Source organism: Lipotes vexillifer, unplaced genomic scaffold, assembly GCF_000442215.2.
Source record: "Lipotes vexillifer unplaced genomic scaffold, Lipotes_vexillifer_v1.1 scaffold444, whole genome shotgun sequence".
In the NCBI taxonomy this organism is placed as follows: Eukaryota; Metazoa; Chordata; class Mammalia; order Artiodactyla; family Lipotidae; genus Lipotes; species Lipotes vexillifer.
The window spans coordinates 3,989,345-4,008,928 of record NW_006793488.1 but is presented as its reverse complement, the minus strand read 5'-3'; the positions used below and the strand labels follow the sequence as shown (position 1 = coordinate 4,008,928).

Sequence of the window (19,584 nt, the reverse complement as noted above, 5' to 3'; positions counted from 1 at the left end):
AAACTCTTAGTTTTTCACAGAAATGCTAAAACGAAATGTAAATTTAGGGACTTCTCTGGTGGCGCAGTGGTTAAGAATCCGCCTGCCAATGCAGAGGACACAGGTTCGAGCCCTGGTCCGGGAGAGTCCCACGTGCCGTGGAGCAACTAAGCCCGTGCACCACAACTACTGAGCCTGCACTCTAGAGCCCGTGAGCCACAACTACTGAGCCCATGAACCACAACTACCAAGCCTGTGCTCTAGAGTCTGTGCACCACAACTACTGAAGCTCACACACCCTAGAGCCTGCATGCCCCAACTACTGAAGCCCACATGCCTAGAGCCCATGCTCCACAACAAGAGAAGCCACTGCAAAGAGAAGCCTGAGCACCTCAACGACGAGTAGCCCCCGCTCACCGCAACTGGAGAAAGCCTGCACACAACAACGAAGACCCAACGCGGCAAAAAAAAAAGAAAGAAAGAAAGAAAGAAAGAAAAAATGTAAATTTAAGCCTACGCAAGTTTAATAAAATTAGCCAGTAATTGAACTGTGTACTAGGAAAAAATATGAACATCTTTCCAAGGAAGATAACAGAATCCAGAGTCTCCTACAGTTCTACAGTGTCCATTATATAATCTATAATTATTAGACATGCAAAGAAACAGGAGAATATAAACCTTAGACAGGGAAAATAGTGAATAAAAGTAACTGTAAGATGATTCAGATATTAAATTTAGCAGGAAAAGCCATTAAAACATCCATTATAAACATGTTCATAATTTTTTTAAAAACACTTTCAAATGATTAAAGGATAGTATGGTTTTAATGAATGAATAGTCAGGTCATCTCAGCAGAGACATGGACACTATAAAATTGTAACCAAATGGAAGTTTCAGAACTGAAAAATCCAAGAATTAAAAGAAATTAATGAATTTGAAATACAGAAAAGAAAAAGCTGGGAGAAAAACGAAGAGGGACTCAGAGACCCATGGGGCTGTATCACATGGTTTTACATACATACAATGGGAATCTTAGGTAAGAAAAGAGGGTCATAGAATGGAAGAAAATATGTATTAAAAAAGTAATGATTGGAAATCCCCCAAATTTGATGGAATATATTGACTCATAGATTGAATACTCTCAGTGAACCCCAAAAGAATAAATACAAGGGAAGCTACATTTAAAAATATCATAATGAAACTGCTAAACACCAAAGTTAAAGTGAAAATCTTGAAAGTAGACAGAAGGAAAAGAACCCACATTACAAAAAGGGGAACAGTGATCTGAGAAATGATGGACATTATCATCTGAAACAATGGAGACCCAAAGTCAATGTAATGACATATGTAAAATGCTAAAAAATGTCAATTCAGAAATCTGTATCCAGCAAAAAATCCTTCATGAATTGAGGTTGATATAAAGACACTTTCAGATGAAGCAAAGGTAAAAGAATTTTTCTTCAGCGACCGGCACTATAAAAAACTTAGAGAATGTTCATGAGGCTCGCTGGGTCACCTTTAGGGAGGAAAAGTTTTCCAAAGCATGCAGACAGGGAGACCATGTCCTCAACATTTTACACGCTGGAAAGCTTATTTAAAAACATACACAAAGGCAATTCCAAAGGGCTGAGGATGACAGCCTTTAATCCCTAGAGGGAGAGAAGAGGACAGGCAGCAAGGCTGGGACTGCTCATGGTATATGATACATGTGTACTTTTTGAAAAACGATTTTGGGTCAACCTCTTGGTCAAAGCTGTGGCTCTGTTAAGGTACTCCAGTCTCTAGCAGCTTCTGGGCCAGGGTGTTTGTCACAAGATGCTGGGGATAGGCCTTAGCAAATGGGCTCATTGAAGTGAGATGGATTGAGAGTCGTAAAGGTAAAGATATACCTGCTTATGTACTATCTTTCTTTGTTTATAATTTAAGAAACATGTGTTGAGGAGGCATTCCATTTCAGGCACTGTACTGGACATAATAGGAGAAACAAAGATGAACAAAACACATTATCTGCAAGGAATTTTTGATCTAGAGCAGTAGTTCTCAGTTGGGGATCTTTTGCTCCCCAAAGGACATTTGGCAATGTCTGGAGACATTTTTAATTGTCTCCAACTAGGGGAGGGCTGGGGAGGTAAAGGGTGCCTTTGGCATCTAGTAGGCAGAGGCCAGAGATGCTGCTAAACATCCTACAAAACACTGGACAGCCCCCCAAACAAAGAGTTAACCAATCTAAAATGTCGCTCATGCTGAAGTTGAGAAACCCTGATATAAAACAAGTCATGCAAAAGATGATAAAGGTAGCTCAGGTGAGAAGCGTTGGGTACACACAGATAACAGAACTGTCTAGTCTCAAGGTTTTATAATGGAATAATGGTGTGAGGCACAGAGAAATTTCTTTGAAAACTGGATCACAGAAACATAGCTGAGCATAAAGAATCCTACCTGGATGAGGATAGGGAAGCAGATCAGACACAACTGCTGCTTGTAAATTGCATCCCTGTGGTGTGGCCAATCGTAAAATTCTACTTGAAGTTCATGCATTGACTAAATTAAACCTTGGGAGCATAGAACTTAGAGCCTCCAGAGAATTCCTTCTTTTACCCCCATTTGTCAGGCTTTATATAAACTCTTAGATTTCAGCAGTGTAAGCTTACATATCCTCTGAAGTACAAATCTATAATATTTTTTTCCACCTTTTGTTTTTAACCCTAGGAAGCATTTCTAATAAAATTGGTCCCTGCCCTATGGACCGTGATCTCAATCTCTCAAAAGAAGACCATGAATTACACAGTAAGGTAAGATGAAGGCTATAAAAGTTGGTTTTGACCATGAAAACGACGGTCCTGATTGTTAACTATGATTTCTTAAAATATATTTCCAGGTAGAAAGTAATTTGGTCGTCAAAGCAGGTTTTGAAGTGCAGGGCATAGTAAAGCAGCTGACGTTTGTGAAATCAGTAATGCTAATAATTTTTTATTACATCCGAATCAGACTTCTTTAAGCAGTTGAAGACTAGTTAAATTAACCAGTCTACAAGACTCTTTCCATCTTGGGCAGGGTGATTAGAAAATGTGCTGATTGTACTGTATTTATTTGGCATGATCATGGCTGCCATGAAATCTATCCAGAAACTATCCTGATGAATTTATATAAATTACATAGCCTGGGTTTCCAAATGTTGGTTAAATTAATTTTACTGGTGTTACTGGATCCCGTTTTTTGATATTTAATCATTTCCAAAATCTTTATCTATATAGACCAAATGACTTCGAGTTTTAAGTATTCAGAAAATTTAGCCTGGCTAGAAAATCAAAGTAAAAGGATTTCTCTCCAACCCTGCCCTTTCTCATACAAATTATCTGAATTATTATCTTTATTCTCCAGTATGCTGACTAAATTAATACAGGTCTGTAGAGCCAACTTTCATGCCATTCTCTAAAGACTGATTTTAAAGTAAACCTTGTTTCCATCTCTAATTAGTGGACAACCATCTAATCAAATAAATGGGTTTTTACTGTCTAGATGACTACTTAATAGCATTTACAATTACAGTTGTTTCTGTATTGCAGAAGAAGAAAGCTTAGAAATCAAAAGTTTAGTGAAATTTGTAACAGTGAAAGATAACATTCACTGAGTGCTAGGAAATTACTAGATGCCAGAAAATGTTCTCAGGTCCTCCACATCAAATGACTATCTTATTCTCACAACAAACTAATGGGATAGATACTGCTATTGACATATTTTCTATATTTAGCAGGTGAGAAAAATAAGGCATGAAAGATGGAGCAACTTAGCCAGAAAAACATTGTTAACAAGTATATAGCTGGGCTTTGAACCAGTCTGTTTCTAGAATCCATATTTGTATCCATCATGAAATAATACTTCAAAAAGTTGTTTATTTCTTTGTCCTTTCAGCCAGGTGTATGTTTTCTACTTCTTGGGTCTTATAACCTTAATTTAAGGGATAGGCTATGGAAACCAAGGACAATTTGCTACGAAGGAAAAAACCTTACATCCTTTATACATATTATGTATTAGGCACTTTTATGTATATTTTTTGGGAGGCTAAAGGAAGGATACATCTATGAGATTTCTAGGATATTGTGGATCTAATATTAGCATTTTAAATATTTTTGTAAAATTTTCATGTAATTTGTTGATCATAAATTTTGAGATTAGAAGAAAGACTGAATTAAGTAAGATGAGAAAGAATGCAATCACTCAGAAAACCTAAAATTCTTCCCTATATTTTCTGAGTTTACCGTTCAATTCAGGAGTTCTCTTTTTCATTTTATTTTTAATGTTATACTCCCCAAATTGCTAGTCAGTTGTTTGGAGGAGTAAGCTCTTCCCTGGGGGTCAGGCACTTCGGGAAGATGTCTTAACTCTGAACTGCTTTAGGAAGCAGCTTTGTGCCTGCTGGTAATAACGTCTTTGTAACGTCAGTGCTGTGGGAAGACAGAGCCAGAAATACACCCAAGTTGCAAGTGACTGAATACAAGGGAGGTTATACCATCTACTAAATCGAAATCTGAGACCCTCTACGCCAATTTAAGGGTGTTCTTTTTTTCCCCTCATCTTCTCGTAGTAATAGGAATTAAGTTGAATCTTCAACTGCTATTAAAGACTCTAACCCAGGCAATTGATAGGGTAGCTGTGGGAAAATTGAGGTTAATATTGAACTTCACATGTGAAGCATTCATTTTTCAAATAACAGAAAACAATCAAAATGTGTGGTCCAAAGTGGTCAGAGATGTTAGTTGTCATCCAGAGGGCAGAAACAGAAACCCAAGGGGTTAGTTACCCGAGGGGTCTCTCTGGGTAAATCCTGAACTACCAAGCCAGGAAGGAGCGCCTTGCTTCTCCCTGGATACTGCTAATAGAAAGTCTGTCCTGAAAAATTCTCTGGAACACACATCAGAAATGAATTAAAGAAAGAGGAAATAGTATTCTTGCTGGATGGTCTCAGGATTTAGGCTGGATTTGATTTGGAGCTATGGGTTTTTATTTTTTAGATGATAATAACAACACTGATGGAACTGAACATGATGTCATATTTATTTGCTTTGTTACTTCAGATGCACCTGGTGTTTGTTGTTGTTATCGATGACTTGCAGTTCTGTGATCCTATTAACACAAGCCTCTTAGCACCGTACGTCCACCCAAAACTGTCCTCCCCTGCCTTCTTAAAAAATGGTGCTGTTCACTTCTGATCTTCCCAGGGCAGTTCAAAAGCATTCATAATCCTCAGGATTCAGCTCTTTATTCACTATTTCCTCTTTCTAAGGCTCTCTCTTTTGATGAAACAATCCCCTTGCTCTTCATCTGGCCAGATGGGCAGATGAACAGTGCTCCCCAGAGCTCTGCACAAAGACCCTGTAAAGAGTTTGGGGAAAAAATGCTGCTGCTAAGTGGAGCTTAATTGTGCCAGAGCCGCAATGCTTTTCCACTACACTGGTGCCGCTGACCTGTGAACTGCAAGCTCTCTTTCTCTGTACAAAGACTTACCTTCTCATCGGTCCCGTCATCATCACCCTTCTTCATTAACCAAATGGTCCATGGAAGGAATTATTGCTAAGGGGTAAAAACCTCTAAACGACAAGGTAGGAACCCTGGGCTTTGCTTTCTATCATATAACACAATTAAATGGGTCTTTCATTTCATGAGCTGGGCAACTTTTTTTTTTTTTTTTAAGCAATTTGTTTTTGGCTGCATTGGGTCTTCGTTGCTGCATGCGGGCTTTCTCTATTTGCAGCGAGCGGGGGCAACTTTGAGACTTAATATCTTGTCTTAATATCTTAATATTATCTTAATATCTTAATATCAATAAATTAATATCTTAAGACTTAAGTCTTCCTATAGTATTTTCTATTAGGCAGCTTCTTAGAAATGCTGTAATAAATGCACAATAAAGGATGTTAAATGTTCCCTCGATCACCCACGCTATATATTGCACTGTACCAGATGCTACTTATATCCTTAATATCCTAAAGCATGTTAAGTTCTATCCTTTCCATCCCCAGAAAGAATTTTATCGCTATTATATCACTTTGTCTTCATAAAAAATCCTGCGATCTACGCAAGGCAAATATTATCTCCATTTTTCAGATTAAAAAACTCAAATTCATGGACTTTAAATAATTTAAGTTTCCAAAGTAGCGAGAAGACTCGAATGAGAGTCTTCTGACCATCACTTGTTGGCCCTGTTGACTGCAACACAATACACTTTAGTTTCTGAAAATTCTTTAAAACACTTCTTGGCTCTCATTTTGTGTTGTGTTTGAAAGAGTGCATGTGTATTACTTCCTCATTGATGCTGTATTTGAATGGCCATCCTCACCAAATTTTTAGCTCATGAACTTGAAAATCGTATTCTGAATTCTAGCAATTTATATTTACATATTTGCTGGTGGTTTCTGCGATTGGTCAGATCTGAGTAGCCATAGAGATAATATGTGAAACGCACCATTCCAGAACAAATTTGCACCACCAATTTCTCTTTTAAAGTATAGATATTCATCTTTCTAAAGACAATGCTGTTAGAAGACTTTATTATTATTATTTTTTAATAATGATGTTCTTTGGCTTCAGGGACTTAAAGTTGTAATGGGCCAGAGGATCTATTTTCTCTCTTTAAATGTTGGTGATATCCTATGTAATGTATTAGTTGTTGGGCATAGATTCAAGATAAGAATTTGTGCTTGGTCGATTGATCAGATTGTTGAGTGTATTCATGTGAACATTCATTCAGGCTCACACACTCCGGTACTCACTCACCTGGGAATTTTGCTGTACATATTTATATCTTTTTGGATTTAAAACTCTTATTTTCTTTGGGTTTTTGTTCCTCTCTGGGTTCATTTGTTTGGAGATGAGCAAGTGTCTGTGACTTTATGTCTTCCAAAACACCCATTTGAAGGAATTTTTAGCATGTTAAGTTAAACATTCTTTAAAGGAAATCCAAAGGTTCAGAAAATTTTTGTTATTTTTAGAGTTAACAGGTGTTTTTCTTTGTGAGTTAGCAACTTGAGGTAGTCCATCGTCATTGTAATATAAGTACTTAATGAAGTGACTTCTAATAACTAATTCTTGAGTATTTACTATGTGCTGATTACCGTGTTAGGAGCTGTGAAAGATACATGGAAATATATACTACATACCATTTTTACCATGAATTTAGTTGAACAATCAAGATAGACATTAACCAATTAACCAAATAGAAAGCAGTTTAATATACTATATCATAGAACACCTGTTTTTTAACAAATCAGGAGGTTTGGTGGGTAAACCAAATCCTTGGTAAAATTCTTGATAGCGTTTCAACTTTCTATTTAGTAAGACTGAATAAAGTATCTAAACATCTCATAAATAAATGCCATCTAATTTAAAGTTTAAATACCTACAAAAGCATATTTTTAGCAATCAGGTAAGGTGTGCAAATCAAATATGTTTGTTTAGTTGGGACAATTCAGAGCTCTCATATATTTTAAAGAATTTTGACACACTTTAACTTACTCAGGAATGGAGTAATTAAAAATACCAACAGTAAATAATCTGATTAAAAGTACCTTTATTGGCACAGGAGCTATAGAGTCTGAGAAAGATAAAAAAGACCACAACCAAAGGTACCTTCAATTGATGGCTCTCATAAATGAATTTTGTTCTTAAGGTGATCCAATCAATCAATTTTATAATAAAAGAAATGAGCCTTGTAGAGATTTGATGACACATCTATTTCACCTGAGTTTCACTCCAGGGTTTTCCTGGTTACTACCACCTGTGCATCCCAAAAGCATTGTGCAATTGCAAAATATTTCAGCTACAGACTTGTGCTAAAACTGGTATGAATTGATATCAAAGAATTTCAAGTAACGAACCTCTTACAAATTATGATCAAAAACACTTGAGAAGGGTCTAAAGAAAAGGAAAGAACATTAGCACAACTATCTTATAAATGCCAGTCATGTCTAACTTTCTTCTTCTGTAGCTAGTGGTTTACAAATGCCTTTTTGTCAGCAGTATTTTGTAATTAAATTGTATGGGAGACTTCAATATATAAACAGATAAAAGTTTAACTGTTTTGGTGGAAGAGGGAAGAGTCTGTCTAGCTTAGATGCTCCCTCTCTCCCCACTCTTCTCCAAAGCCGGGCTCTTCAGAATCCTTTGTTGAATTACAGGGTTTAGTTTCTCCAGTGAGGCAATCTGTTTTCTGGAACCATCATCCTGGGTCACATGATTTTCTCAAGTTCTCATAAATCAGCTCCACGGACATTGTATGGTCCTGAGTTTAAATTGATGTTATTGAGACTGTGGAACTCAGGAGTTTTTGGAACGAATGCTAGCATGAAGCGGCCTGCTAAAACCAAGTAGAGGTAGGGTGGAAAGGAATCCTGGTGGCCTTTGATTCCTTTGCTCCGCTAGTCCAGAAATCCAGCTGACTCCTTGCCTTCACAGTAGCCTGGCTGGTCAAACTTTTCTCCAAATTCCTTTCTGCTAAAAGCTAGTTCAAGCTGCATCTTCTTTACTTGCAATAGTCTGGATTTAATACGAAAACCATAACCATGGTTATGATGTCGTTGTTTTCATTCTAACAGCATTTATAGAATCTGTTCCATGTGAGATAATACGAAAGTGAACATGTTACAGTCTGCCAATATAGATGTGAAAATTTAGTAAGAGAATCTGGAATAAAAAGCAATAATTTCGGGCTTCCCTGGTGGCGCAGTGCTTGAGGGTCCGCCTGCCGATGCGGGGGACGCGGGTTCGTGCCCCGTTTCGGGAGGATCCCACGTGCCGCGGAGCGGCTGGGCCCGGGAGCCATGGCCGCTGAGCCTGCGCGTCCGGAGCCTGTGCTCCGCAAATGGGAGAGGCCACAACAGTGAGAGGCCCGCATAACGCAAGAAAAAAAAAAAAAAAGCAATAATTTCAATGCAAAATCATGGCTAACTATGTTTCTCTATGCCCAATGATTCCATAAGTCATTCTGGGAAAATTGTCACTGAAGCCAGGTAAACTTTCTCTCTGCTCCCTGCTAAAATACTTTTCCCCCCATTTATTTAATTTCATTTCATTCTGTGAAGGAAAAATCAACTTCTTGGAACACTGGAGAAATTGAAGATTATTCTCAGGATACATCTTATTTGGAGGAACTGGAGAAACACAGATTTTCAGTTTGGTGAGTAACTATGTCCTGTCTTTCTATTTAAAAATTGAAATCCATGAAATTCAACAAGTCTTCACTCATTCTATTCTTTTATTAGTCATTTATTCAACAAATATTGATTGCATGCTTATTACAAGCTATGTGATATGTGCCCTGATTTGGGAAAGGTCATAGTCCAATGAAATCTATGTATGCTTAAACATCAGAGTAATATGATAACACATTAAAAAAAAAAAAGAATGCACACATAAACACCTGGAGAACACGATGGCTTGAATTCGCTTGAGAATGGTGAAGGATTTTTCAGAAAAACTTTGAGCCAAATCTTGGGGAGAAGACTACAGTGGAGAAATACTGACAATTTGATGTGGGCAGTGTCCAGAGATGGAGTTGGGAGGATGGCTGGGGCTGATACACATTCCAAACCTTAGTTCACTTAAGATCTAAGCAGACAATTGTTACTGCTCTCTCTACCTGGAGTTGTGTATACAGGTATATCTGTCTATGCAAGCATACGTATAACAAACATGAAAAAACACATAGAAAAGTGAGCAGTGGAGCTTCTCAGAGGTAATGATTACAGGATTTTTCAGTGGTGGGATTCATCAAGGATGAGGGAAGGAACCCACAGTGAGTGGCTGTGTGACACGTGGAGTAACCTAGGAAACAGGAAGAAATGGAGTAGCTAGTCAAAGTCGTCTCTTCCAAACCACGGCCTCTCTGCTCTTCAAGATCCATGCTCTGAATGGTTTTCCCCCTGGGAATTTATCTGCCTTATGATTTGGTTCCTGAAGATTTTTCTCTTACTCTTCCATCCTGGAACTCTCATCAGGAGGAATGGTAGCAGCTCAGATTTCCTTTATCCAGAGTCACATTTTTATAAGTCCTTCTGGTTTGCACTTAAATGCAAAAGTCTCAATAATTTCACCAGTGCTTTCCTGAAGCAGCTGAAGTATGGTCTTCAGGTTAACCAATGAGTTGTTCTCTTGATCAAGAGATGCAGCCTTGTGCTTAAGAAACAGGGAGATTTGCATTTCTCTAATGATTAATGATGTTGAGCATCCTTTCATGTGTTTGTTGGCAGTCTGTATATCTTCTTTGGAGAAATGTCTGTTTAGGTCTTAGGCCCATTTTTGGATTGGGTTGTTTGTTCTTTTGTTATTGAGCTGCATGAACTGCTTATAAATTTTGGAGATTAATCCTTTGTCAGTTGCTTCATTTGCAAATATTTTCTCCCATTCTGAGGGTTGTCTTTTGGTCTTGTTTATGGTTTCCTTTGCTGTGCAAAAGCTTTGAAGTTTCATTAGGTCCCATTTGTTTATTTTTGTGTTTATTTCCATTTCTCTAGGAGGTGGGTCAAAAAGGATCTTACTGTGATTTATGTCATAGAGTGTTCTGCCTATGTTTTCCTCTAAGAGTTTGATAGTTTCTGGCCTTACATTTAGGTCTTTAATCCATTTTGAGCTTATTTTTGTGTATGGTGTTAGGGAGTGATCTAATCTCATACTTTTACATGTAGCTGTCCAGTTTTCCCAGCACCACTTATTGAAGAGGCTGGCCTTTCTCCACTGTACGTTCCTGCCTCATTTATCAAAGATAAGGTGACCATATATGTGTGGGTTTATCTCTGGGCTTTCTATCCTGTTCCATTGTGGGTAAAGAAGATGTGGCACATATATACAATGGAATATTACTCGGCCATAAAGGGAAACGAAGTTGAGCTATTTGCAATGAGGTGGATAGACCTAGAGTCTGTCATACAGAGTGAATTAAGTCAGAAAGAGAAAGACAAATACCGTATGCTAACACATATATATGGAATTTAAGGGAAAAAAATGTCATGAAGAACCTAGGGGTAAGACAGGAATAAAGACAGAGACCTACTAGAGAATGGACTTGAGGATATAGGGAGGGGGAAGGGTAAGCTGTGACAAAGCGAGAGAGAGGCATGGACATATATACACTACCAAGTGTGGGGTGGATGGCTGGTGGGAAGCAGCCGCATAGCACAGGGAGATCAGCTTGGTGCTTTGTGGCTGCCTGGAGGGGTGGGATAGGGAGGATGGGAGGGAGGGAGACGCAGGAGGGAAGAGATATGGGAACGTATGTATATGTATAACTGATTCACTTTGTTATAAAGCAGAAACTAACACACCATTGTAAAGCAATTATACTCCAATAAAGATGTTAAAAAAAAAAAAAAAAAGAAACATCAGGCAGGAAGGGAAGTCAAAAAGCCCAGGAAACAAGAAATATGCATGCCTCTTCTAGGAAAAAAAAAGTAGGTAAGAAATGCAACTTTCAAATAATAAAAAGACAAGCTCCCTGTTCTTAAGAAACTCTTGTTTGTGATGGTCTCTATGGGGAGGGTGACAAGTACATTAATTCAATAAAATAACTGCCAGAGCAGAAGTACCAAGTGCTCAGTGTGGTGTGCAGATAGGAGAGCTGGAGCTTCTGTTGAACCATGTGCAAAATTCTCAGTCCCTGTCTGAAGCTCTCAGGCTCCCAGCTCCCGCATTTGTCCCTGTTGCCTCTCCACGCTTTCTCTGATGACTCAGCTCTCTGTTGGGATGACTTTTCAGAGTCCAGTGTATGCAACTTCACAATGTCACTCTTACTTTACACATAAAGTTAAAAAGCTTCAGAGTTTCCAAGGATCTCAGGGCTTCAGTTTCCAATAGATCTTTTTTTTTTTTTTTTGCGGTACGCGGGCCTCTCACTGTTGTGGCCTCTCCCTTTGCGGAGCACAGGCTCCGGACGCGCAGGCTCAGCAGCCATGGCCCACGGGCCCAGCCGCTCTGCGGCGTGTGGGATCTTCCCGGACCGGGTCACGAACCCATGTCCCCTGCATCGGTAGGCGGACTCTCAACTACTGCGCCACCAGGGAAGCCCCTCCAATAGATCTTTTAAGAAGCAACTCTTCAGGCATTGCTCCTTTAGTAGGTAAACTCATTGTCTAAGTCTTGATGAGGGACTGGCAAGTATAACACCAAGACAGATTCTGCCCTCTATCTGTTTGTGTAAATAAAGTTTAATTGGAACTCAGACACACCCCTGTCGTTACATATTATCTTCGTTTTTCTCTATAATGGCAGAATTGAATAGTTGGGGCAAGGACAGTACAGTCCACAAAGTTTAGAATATTTACTTCCTAGCCCTTTACCAGAAAAGTTTGTTCACCCTTCCTCTATCCTGACCTCAGTGTTTCTCTATTGTTCTCTCGTGATTAGGCAGGACAAAGCATGGGAAGCTCGTCTCTGTTCCGTGTCTGAGGCTTTAGCTGAGGCAGCTCCAATACCTGGCGTCTGGCTTTGATTCCTTAATTGAGGCTGTACGTCTGAAACCTCAGTTCCTGCTCTCAACTGAGCTTCTCATTTTTCCACTTCTCTCCCTTGATGCTTGGGCTTCCTCTCAGCTTATTGCCTGGGTTCCAAGTAGCATCTTTCCAAGCAGAGAAGGTGGGAACTGCAGATCTTTTAAGGTCAAGCCTTCAAAGTTACACAGTGACTCCCACTGTATTCTATAGGTCAAAACACATCACAGGGGCTTCCCTGGTGGCGCAGTGGTTGAGAGTCCGCCTGCCGATACAGGGCACACGGGTTCGTGCCCCGGTCCGGGAAGATCCCCCATGCCGCGGAGCAGCTGGGCCCGTGAGCCATGGCTGCTGAGCCTGCGAGTCTGGAGCCTATGCTCCGCAATGGGAGAGGCCACAGCGGTGAGAAGCCCGCGTACGGCAAAAAACAAACAAAAAAAACAACACATCACAGGGCCAGATGGGCAGAAGAGACTACATCTCCTGATGCAAAATTGGGAAAGTGACATTGCAAAAGAACAAGCTGGGATGGGAGATATTGCGTGGCCATCTTTGGAAACATAGCCTATCACATTCTGCTTCATTCATTTCTGTGTGCACAAGCCAATAAAAAGCAATGAAAGAGTGCTATGCTCCGCAATGGGAGAGGCCACAGCGGTGAGAAGCCCGCGTACGGCAAAAAACAAACAAAAAAAACAACACATCACAGGGCCAGATGGGCAGAAGAGACTACATCTCCTGATGCAAAATTGGGAAAGTGACATTGCAAAAGAACAAGCTGGGATGGGAGATATTGCGTGGCCATCTTTGGAAACATAGCCTATCACATTCTGCTTCATTCATTTCTGTGTGCACAAGCCAATAAAAAGCAATGTAAGAGTGTAGGTTTTGTGGATAGACCTGGGCATGAATTCCCTTTTTGCTGCTGCCATGTAACATTGAATCATTTAAACTCTCTGAGGCTGTTTTCTCCTGTATCAAATTGGAATCATAATAGCTATATGGTGGGACTTTATGTTTATTGTGAAAACTGAGAGATAATATATATAAGACAGCCTGTATAGTCACTGGAACATTTAGTTTTTTTAATAAAGGCAACTAATATTAACATTAATAATAATAAATTTTGAAGAAAATATCTTTTCCAAAGGTTAAAATGGAGGGCATTTGTCACCTGAGGATGACATGTCTGCTTTCCTTTCTGCTCTTCAAACACACCACGGTCTTTAACACATCAGAACCTTTGTACTTGATGCCTCCTTCATCTGGAATGTTCTCTCAGTTCTTAGTAGGATGGAAGGCAGTACATACTGCAGGTCTCAGCTTAGATTTTACCTCCTAGAGAAGCCTTTCCTGACAATCCTATATAAAGTAGTACCTGCCCCTCTCTGGTTATTTACTTTCTCATCACCTTGTTTGTCTCCTTTAAAGTACTTACCACAATATAAGTTAATCTATTTATATTTATTCCACTTATTTGCATGTTTCTGCTTCCTCTCACTAAAAAGAAGCTGTAGGCAGGCAGAAACCCTTCTTGTCTGGTCACTCCTGGGTCTCCGGCTCTAGTTCTAAAATACCTAGTTTATAATAGTCAACCAGTAAATATTTATTGGATGAATGAATAAAAGGATGAGTGAGTGGTCACTCAGCTTGTCTCTCTCCCAACCTCCTTGGTTGTCCTACCTGTTTGTTTACTCCCCGTCTCTCCCTTCTCTTGAAATTGCTATCATTTAAAAAAAAATAACATGGGATAATTAACCACTCTAAACGTTTCTTTTTAAACCAGGGTTGAGGATATGGGGGCTGCTGAGACCTCTATAAACCTGTGTTTTAAATGGTCTGAGATACAATCTGAACAATTTCCTTGATGTTTTATTAGATCTGGTAAATCATTTATTGGGGCAGCCTTTACCTAAATCCTCTCCAAATCCCCATAAAATTCATTTAACACAGAATACTCTCCTACCCAGCTTCAAAGATATATATGATATTGTGTGGGAAGTTTCTGCTGCTCTAGTGCAGTAAGTTTAAGTGTAGGTATTTTCTTTCTCTGTCTTATATGGTCTACCCTTTCCTCTTCCCCCAACCCCCCTACCATGCCTTGTTTAAACATGCTGTTGTTGGTAAACTTGGTAGATTGTTAAGGTATCAGTAAATCACAGCTTCCATTCTTTTTTTTTAATGTATAAGACCTTTAGCTAGTCAGATGCAAGTTTACATTGTTTGTAGCTACCAATCATTTTTTTAAAAGCTTCCAAAACATAATTTTAAGACTGTGATATTTTCTCAACCAGAAAGATAACCAACTAAGTTGCCTCTGAGTGTGTAAAAGAGAACACCATTCCAGCACATCTCACCCCAGTGGGCCTGCTGCCCGTAGTGTCAGGTGATCACAGATGAAAGTCTTCTGGGCTGTTTCTGGTGTGGTTTGCATCACAGCCATCTTTTCTGGGCCTCAAAGCCTGCCCTTGCAGGATGTTTATGTTTTCTCTTTGGGATATATGCTGTTGTGAGAGGATGACTCTTCTCTTCATATTTTATTTTATATTTTATTTTATTTTTTAAGATTTTTCTGTTGATGTGGACCATTTTTAAAGTCTTTACTGAATTTGTTACAATATTGCTTGTTTTGTTTTTGGTTTTTTTGGCCCCAAGGCATGTGGGATCTTAGCTCCCTGAACAGAGATAGAACCTGCACCCCCTACACTGGAAGGTGAAGTCTGGGCCACCAGGGAAGTCCCCTTCTTCTCATATTTTGGATAACATGAGATATCCAAGGTAACCCTTGATACTTTTGTACTAGCTGGTCTATTTCCATCATTACCCCTTTGCTGGTTGGCTCTATCTGTTACACCCTGAAGATCTTCATGCCACTCAGCATGTGGTAATTAGGTGTTCAGTAAGTCCCCTCCCCGACTAGACAGCAAGTCTAATAAGTTTCACAGGGCTAGAGATTAAGTCTGTCCTGTTCTTCATGGCCTACTCACAACGATTGATAAATTACAAGCACTTAATAAATATTTATTGAATTAATACATAAACAATAAGGGTAAATTAAGAATTTTGGCATTTCCAGAAGTTCTGGAGAAAAGACCAATGGGACAAAATGACTGTAGATTTCCTGGGCCAGCTTGTCTGTGGTGGCTACTGTTTCCACCTGCTCAGCATGTTTCTTCCCCAGGTTCCTTCACTCACCCTCTTTTATGATTGCAGACCCTCCCCCCTCACACACATACACATACCTACATACCCCAAGGGTGTATGAGCTGTGATGTGTATTATGTTCCTAGGACAGCTATGATTGATTAAGGGATGGGCACATGACCTGAACCAGGCCACGAAAGCACTTTCGCAGGATTTTATATTTTGTTACTTGGCAATAGAAATTCTATCTTCTCTCTAAGGTTTTAAGCTGGAATGATTTAAGTCTGATATTCTCTGTGGCCACGGCCACCAATTTACCATCCCTACTCCCTCTACCACCTCTTGTTAATATTTAGCATTTATGACCTATTTGAAACCAGTAGGTGTAAGAGTCTCACTGATGCTTTGTAGGTGACGCATATTCTGTTCTAGTCAAACTAATAAAAGTGTGTCCTAGAGGCTACCTCAAGTTCACATTAATGATGGATAAAATTATATGCATACCTAAGAACATGTATTTCAGGTCAAAAAATATATTGTCCACCGGGAAGCTTTTATTTTATTTTCTTTTCCTATGAGAGGAAAGACTTCAGGGAGAAAGTTTACAATGTCCCCTCAGTTAATTACATAAATAAGCACTCATTTGCTTGTGTAGGCAGAGCCATAGCACCTCGCTGCCTGTGGAGTGAATTGGGTTTCCTGCTTCCTAATGCATTCCCTTCATCCCTGCGCAGTGATTCCTCCCGTGGAATTAGCCAGATTATATGTTAAGTTCCCCTGGAAGTAGTGCTCATGACTGCTTCCAGGCAGTGGGTATCACTCTGGTAGTTTAAAGAAGTTAACATAGTTTGCAGAGGTACCTAACTTGCAAGTGGGGAGAGGGTTCCGTAACAAGACAATCTCAGAATCTTTCCATTAACACTCAAATACGACTGGGTGGGTAAGCGACCAGAGAATCACACACTTTTAGAGCAGGAAGGGATCTTGGGGAAGATTTAGTTCAGCCCCGTTGGTTTATACCAGTATAAAACTGAGACCAGTAGCAGTTAAGTGACTGGCCTTAGGTCAGTCAGCTAATAAGGAATGGAAATGGGATTAGAACCCACTTCCTGTCAATCTCAATCCAGTCCCAATTATAAAAGAAATAAATTCTTCCTAGAACTCTGCTAGTCGTTTGTTTCCTGTTTCTATCAATTGCAAGCTGTTTTGATATTTATTAATACATTGAGGAGAAAGTGCTGATTCTTAGGAAAATGCATATAATGGATTAATGTAAATTTCCTCCTGCCAAGGCGGTGAGTAGAGGGCTCATGCCAAGATGTTTGCTAACTGTGCATGTGGCTGGCCACACAGAATGACATCTTTTTTGTGTTCTAGGCCAGGCATTTATATGGCTGACCTACATTTGTTGCTTAGGGAAGGTATGAGTTAACTAACAGGAAAGTTATTCTTTAATAAAAGTGATACACTTTCCTTTTTATAACTCACATGTGATTTGACATTGAAATAAAATGCAGATGCTACTTTGGCGTATTCCCTATTGTGCTTTTCCAAAACACCTTCACATATGGTCTGCCTCATTCCTGAGAAATGACTTGTTGTTTATGTCATGCAAACAGAACAGATTGATTTTACAGTGAGTAAGGAGGATGATGAATTGTACGTTGGAGAGAGATCCTTGTCTCGGCAATCTAAACACTTGAAAATAAATGTTGCCTTTTGGAAAAGGCTCTCATGACCCACCCATGATCCCTTCAGTGTATGCTCCCTTCCTAAGGGTTAAATAGATATACACATGCGATCTCAGCAAATAAAAGAGTAGTTGCAATCACCTCAAAATATAATTTTTCTTTTCACCATTTAAATATATCCTGAGACCTAACCGTTGAAAAAAATGGCAGAGTTGTCCCAAAGAACCAACCCCAAATATCTACTTCAATATTGTATCCATACTATGACCAGAATAAAATGTTTCTCATCTTGGTCAGAGAGTACTATTATTTCTTTATTTATCAAGTGATTTTTTTTTTAATATCTTTACTGGAATATAATTGCTTTCCATTGTTGTGTTAGTTTCTGCTGTATAACAAAGTGAATCAGCTATACATATACATATATCCCCATATCTCCTCCCTCTCGCGTCTCCCTCCCACCCTCCCTATCCCACCCCTCTAGGTGGTCACAAAGCACTGAGCTGATCTCCCTGTGCTATGCGGCTGCTTCCCACTAGCTATCTCTTTTACATTTGGTAGTGTATATATGTCCATGCCACTCTCTCACTTCGTCCCAGCTTCCCCTGCCCCCTCCCCGTGTCCTCAAGTCCATTCTCTACGTCTACATCTTTATTCCTGTCCTGCCCCTAGGTTCTTCAGAACCATTTTTTTTTCTTTTTTAGATTCCATATATATGTGTTAGCATACGGTATTTTAAATATAAAACTCTTATGCTAAGAAGCTTTCTTAGGTGTCTCCAACGTTTACCCCTTCAGAATTATTCTGCACAACACAGAAAAAATAATCTTGTGTGCTCACTCTTCTGACAGTAGGCTAACAACATGCACTTCTGCAGAATTTTACAGTTTTAAATCTCTTAATTTCATTCCCATACCTTTTCTTTTTCCGTTTGGTATTCACAATACCCTGGCGATAGATGTTCCTAACCCCATTTTACACATCATCTAACCGAAGTCCAGAGAGATTAGGTGACTTATTTTCCGACACTCAACTAGTTCATCTGTGTTCCTTTCCAGTTCTCTTTCCACTATAGCATATCACCTACCTGGCTGACCTCAGAGTCATAGGGAGACTTTAGTGTGTGCATTTAGTGGCTTTTAAAAAATAGTGTTTTAAAGTATTACTGGCATATTCCACAGAGTTGGGTGGATGTGAATGAAGAAAAGATGCCATGGAGGAGGGATGCTAACCAAGTCAGCTCTAGAATGGCACATCAGAGCAAATCCCTATGGAGGAATATTCCTGACAGTAATTTATCAAGGCTCCACATGCAATTGGGTTGTTATTGACTGATGTCTCTATCTTATTAGGTATGGCTAAAGCATGACCATCTAATCCTACTAAGAAGGAATACATCTTAGTGGCTAAGTATATAGGCTCTGGGGCTGTAATACCTAAACCCAAACAAATTAGCTTTACGAATTACTAGTTGAGTAAACTTAGACAAGTTTCTCAAACTCTTTGTACCTCAGTTTCTGTAAAAAGAAAACGAAGTCTTTAAAATCTTTAAAATAGAGCTAGTAGTACTTGCCTTATTTTAGTGAATTCATATCTGTATGTTAAAAATAAATGGAACAGTGTAAATGCTCATAGCACATAGTAAATGCTCAATAAATGTTAGCTTTTATTACTGAAGGAGGCTTCCCTCCTCTCTACTACCCTCCACAATGATCTGCTTTCCAGCCTATGGTTTTTTGTTTGTTTGTTTGTTTGTTTTTGCGGTACGCGGGCCTCTCACTGTTGTGGCCTCTCCCGTTGTGGAGCACAGGCTCCGGATGCGCAGGCTCAGCGGCCATGGCTCACGGGCCCAGCTGCTCCGCAGCATGTGGGGTCTTCCCGGACCAGGGCACGAACCCGTGTCCCCTGCATCGGCAGGCAGACTCTCAACCACTGCGCCACCAGGGTAGCCCCAGCCTATATTTTAACTATGAAAATAATGACCTGTTTATTTTTGAGAAACAAAGTATTTTCTAGTAAATAAAAGACCTGCATACAGTGCTATATGTCAATTATATCTCAATAAAACTGGGAGAAAAAAGTATAAAAGAAAAAAATAAATAAAAGAAGCCTTTCCCCTAAACAAACAAACAAACAAACAAATAAATAAAAGACTGCAGGGGGAAAATCAGATGTTAATAGTAGAAAAGAGATACCAGAGGAATAAATATAATGTGTTACTTTTCTATCACTGCATAACAAATTATACACACTTAGCAGCTTAAAATGATACACATTTTTTTTTTTTTTTTTTT

General features: G+C 39.3%; 1 protein-coding gene across 1 annotated transcript in view; it reads left to right on the top strand.

Moving 5' to 3' along the window:
* LOC103087859 (uncharacterized) overlaps positions 1–19,584 on the top strand; it is a 207,545-nt gene that overhangs the window by 60,346 nt on the left and 127,615 nt on the right. The window contains 2 exon segments of the mRNA XM_082931383.1: positions 2,689–2,771; positions 8,985–9,151. Of these exon segments, the coding sequence (XP_082787509.1) occupies positions 2,689–2,771; positions 8,985–9,151 (250 nt within the window).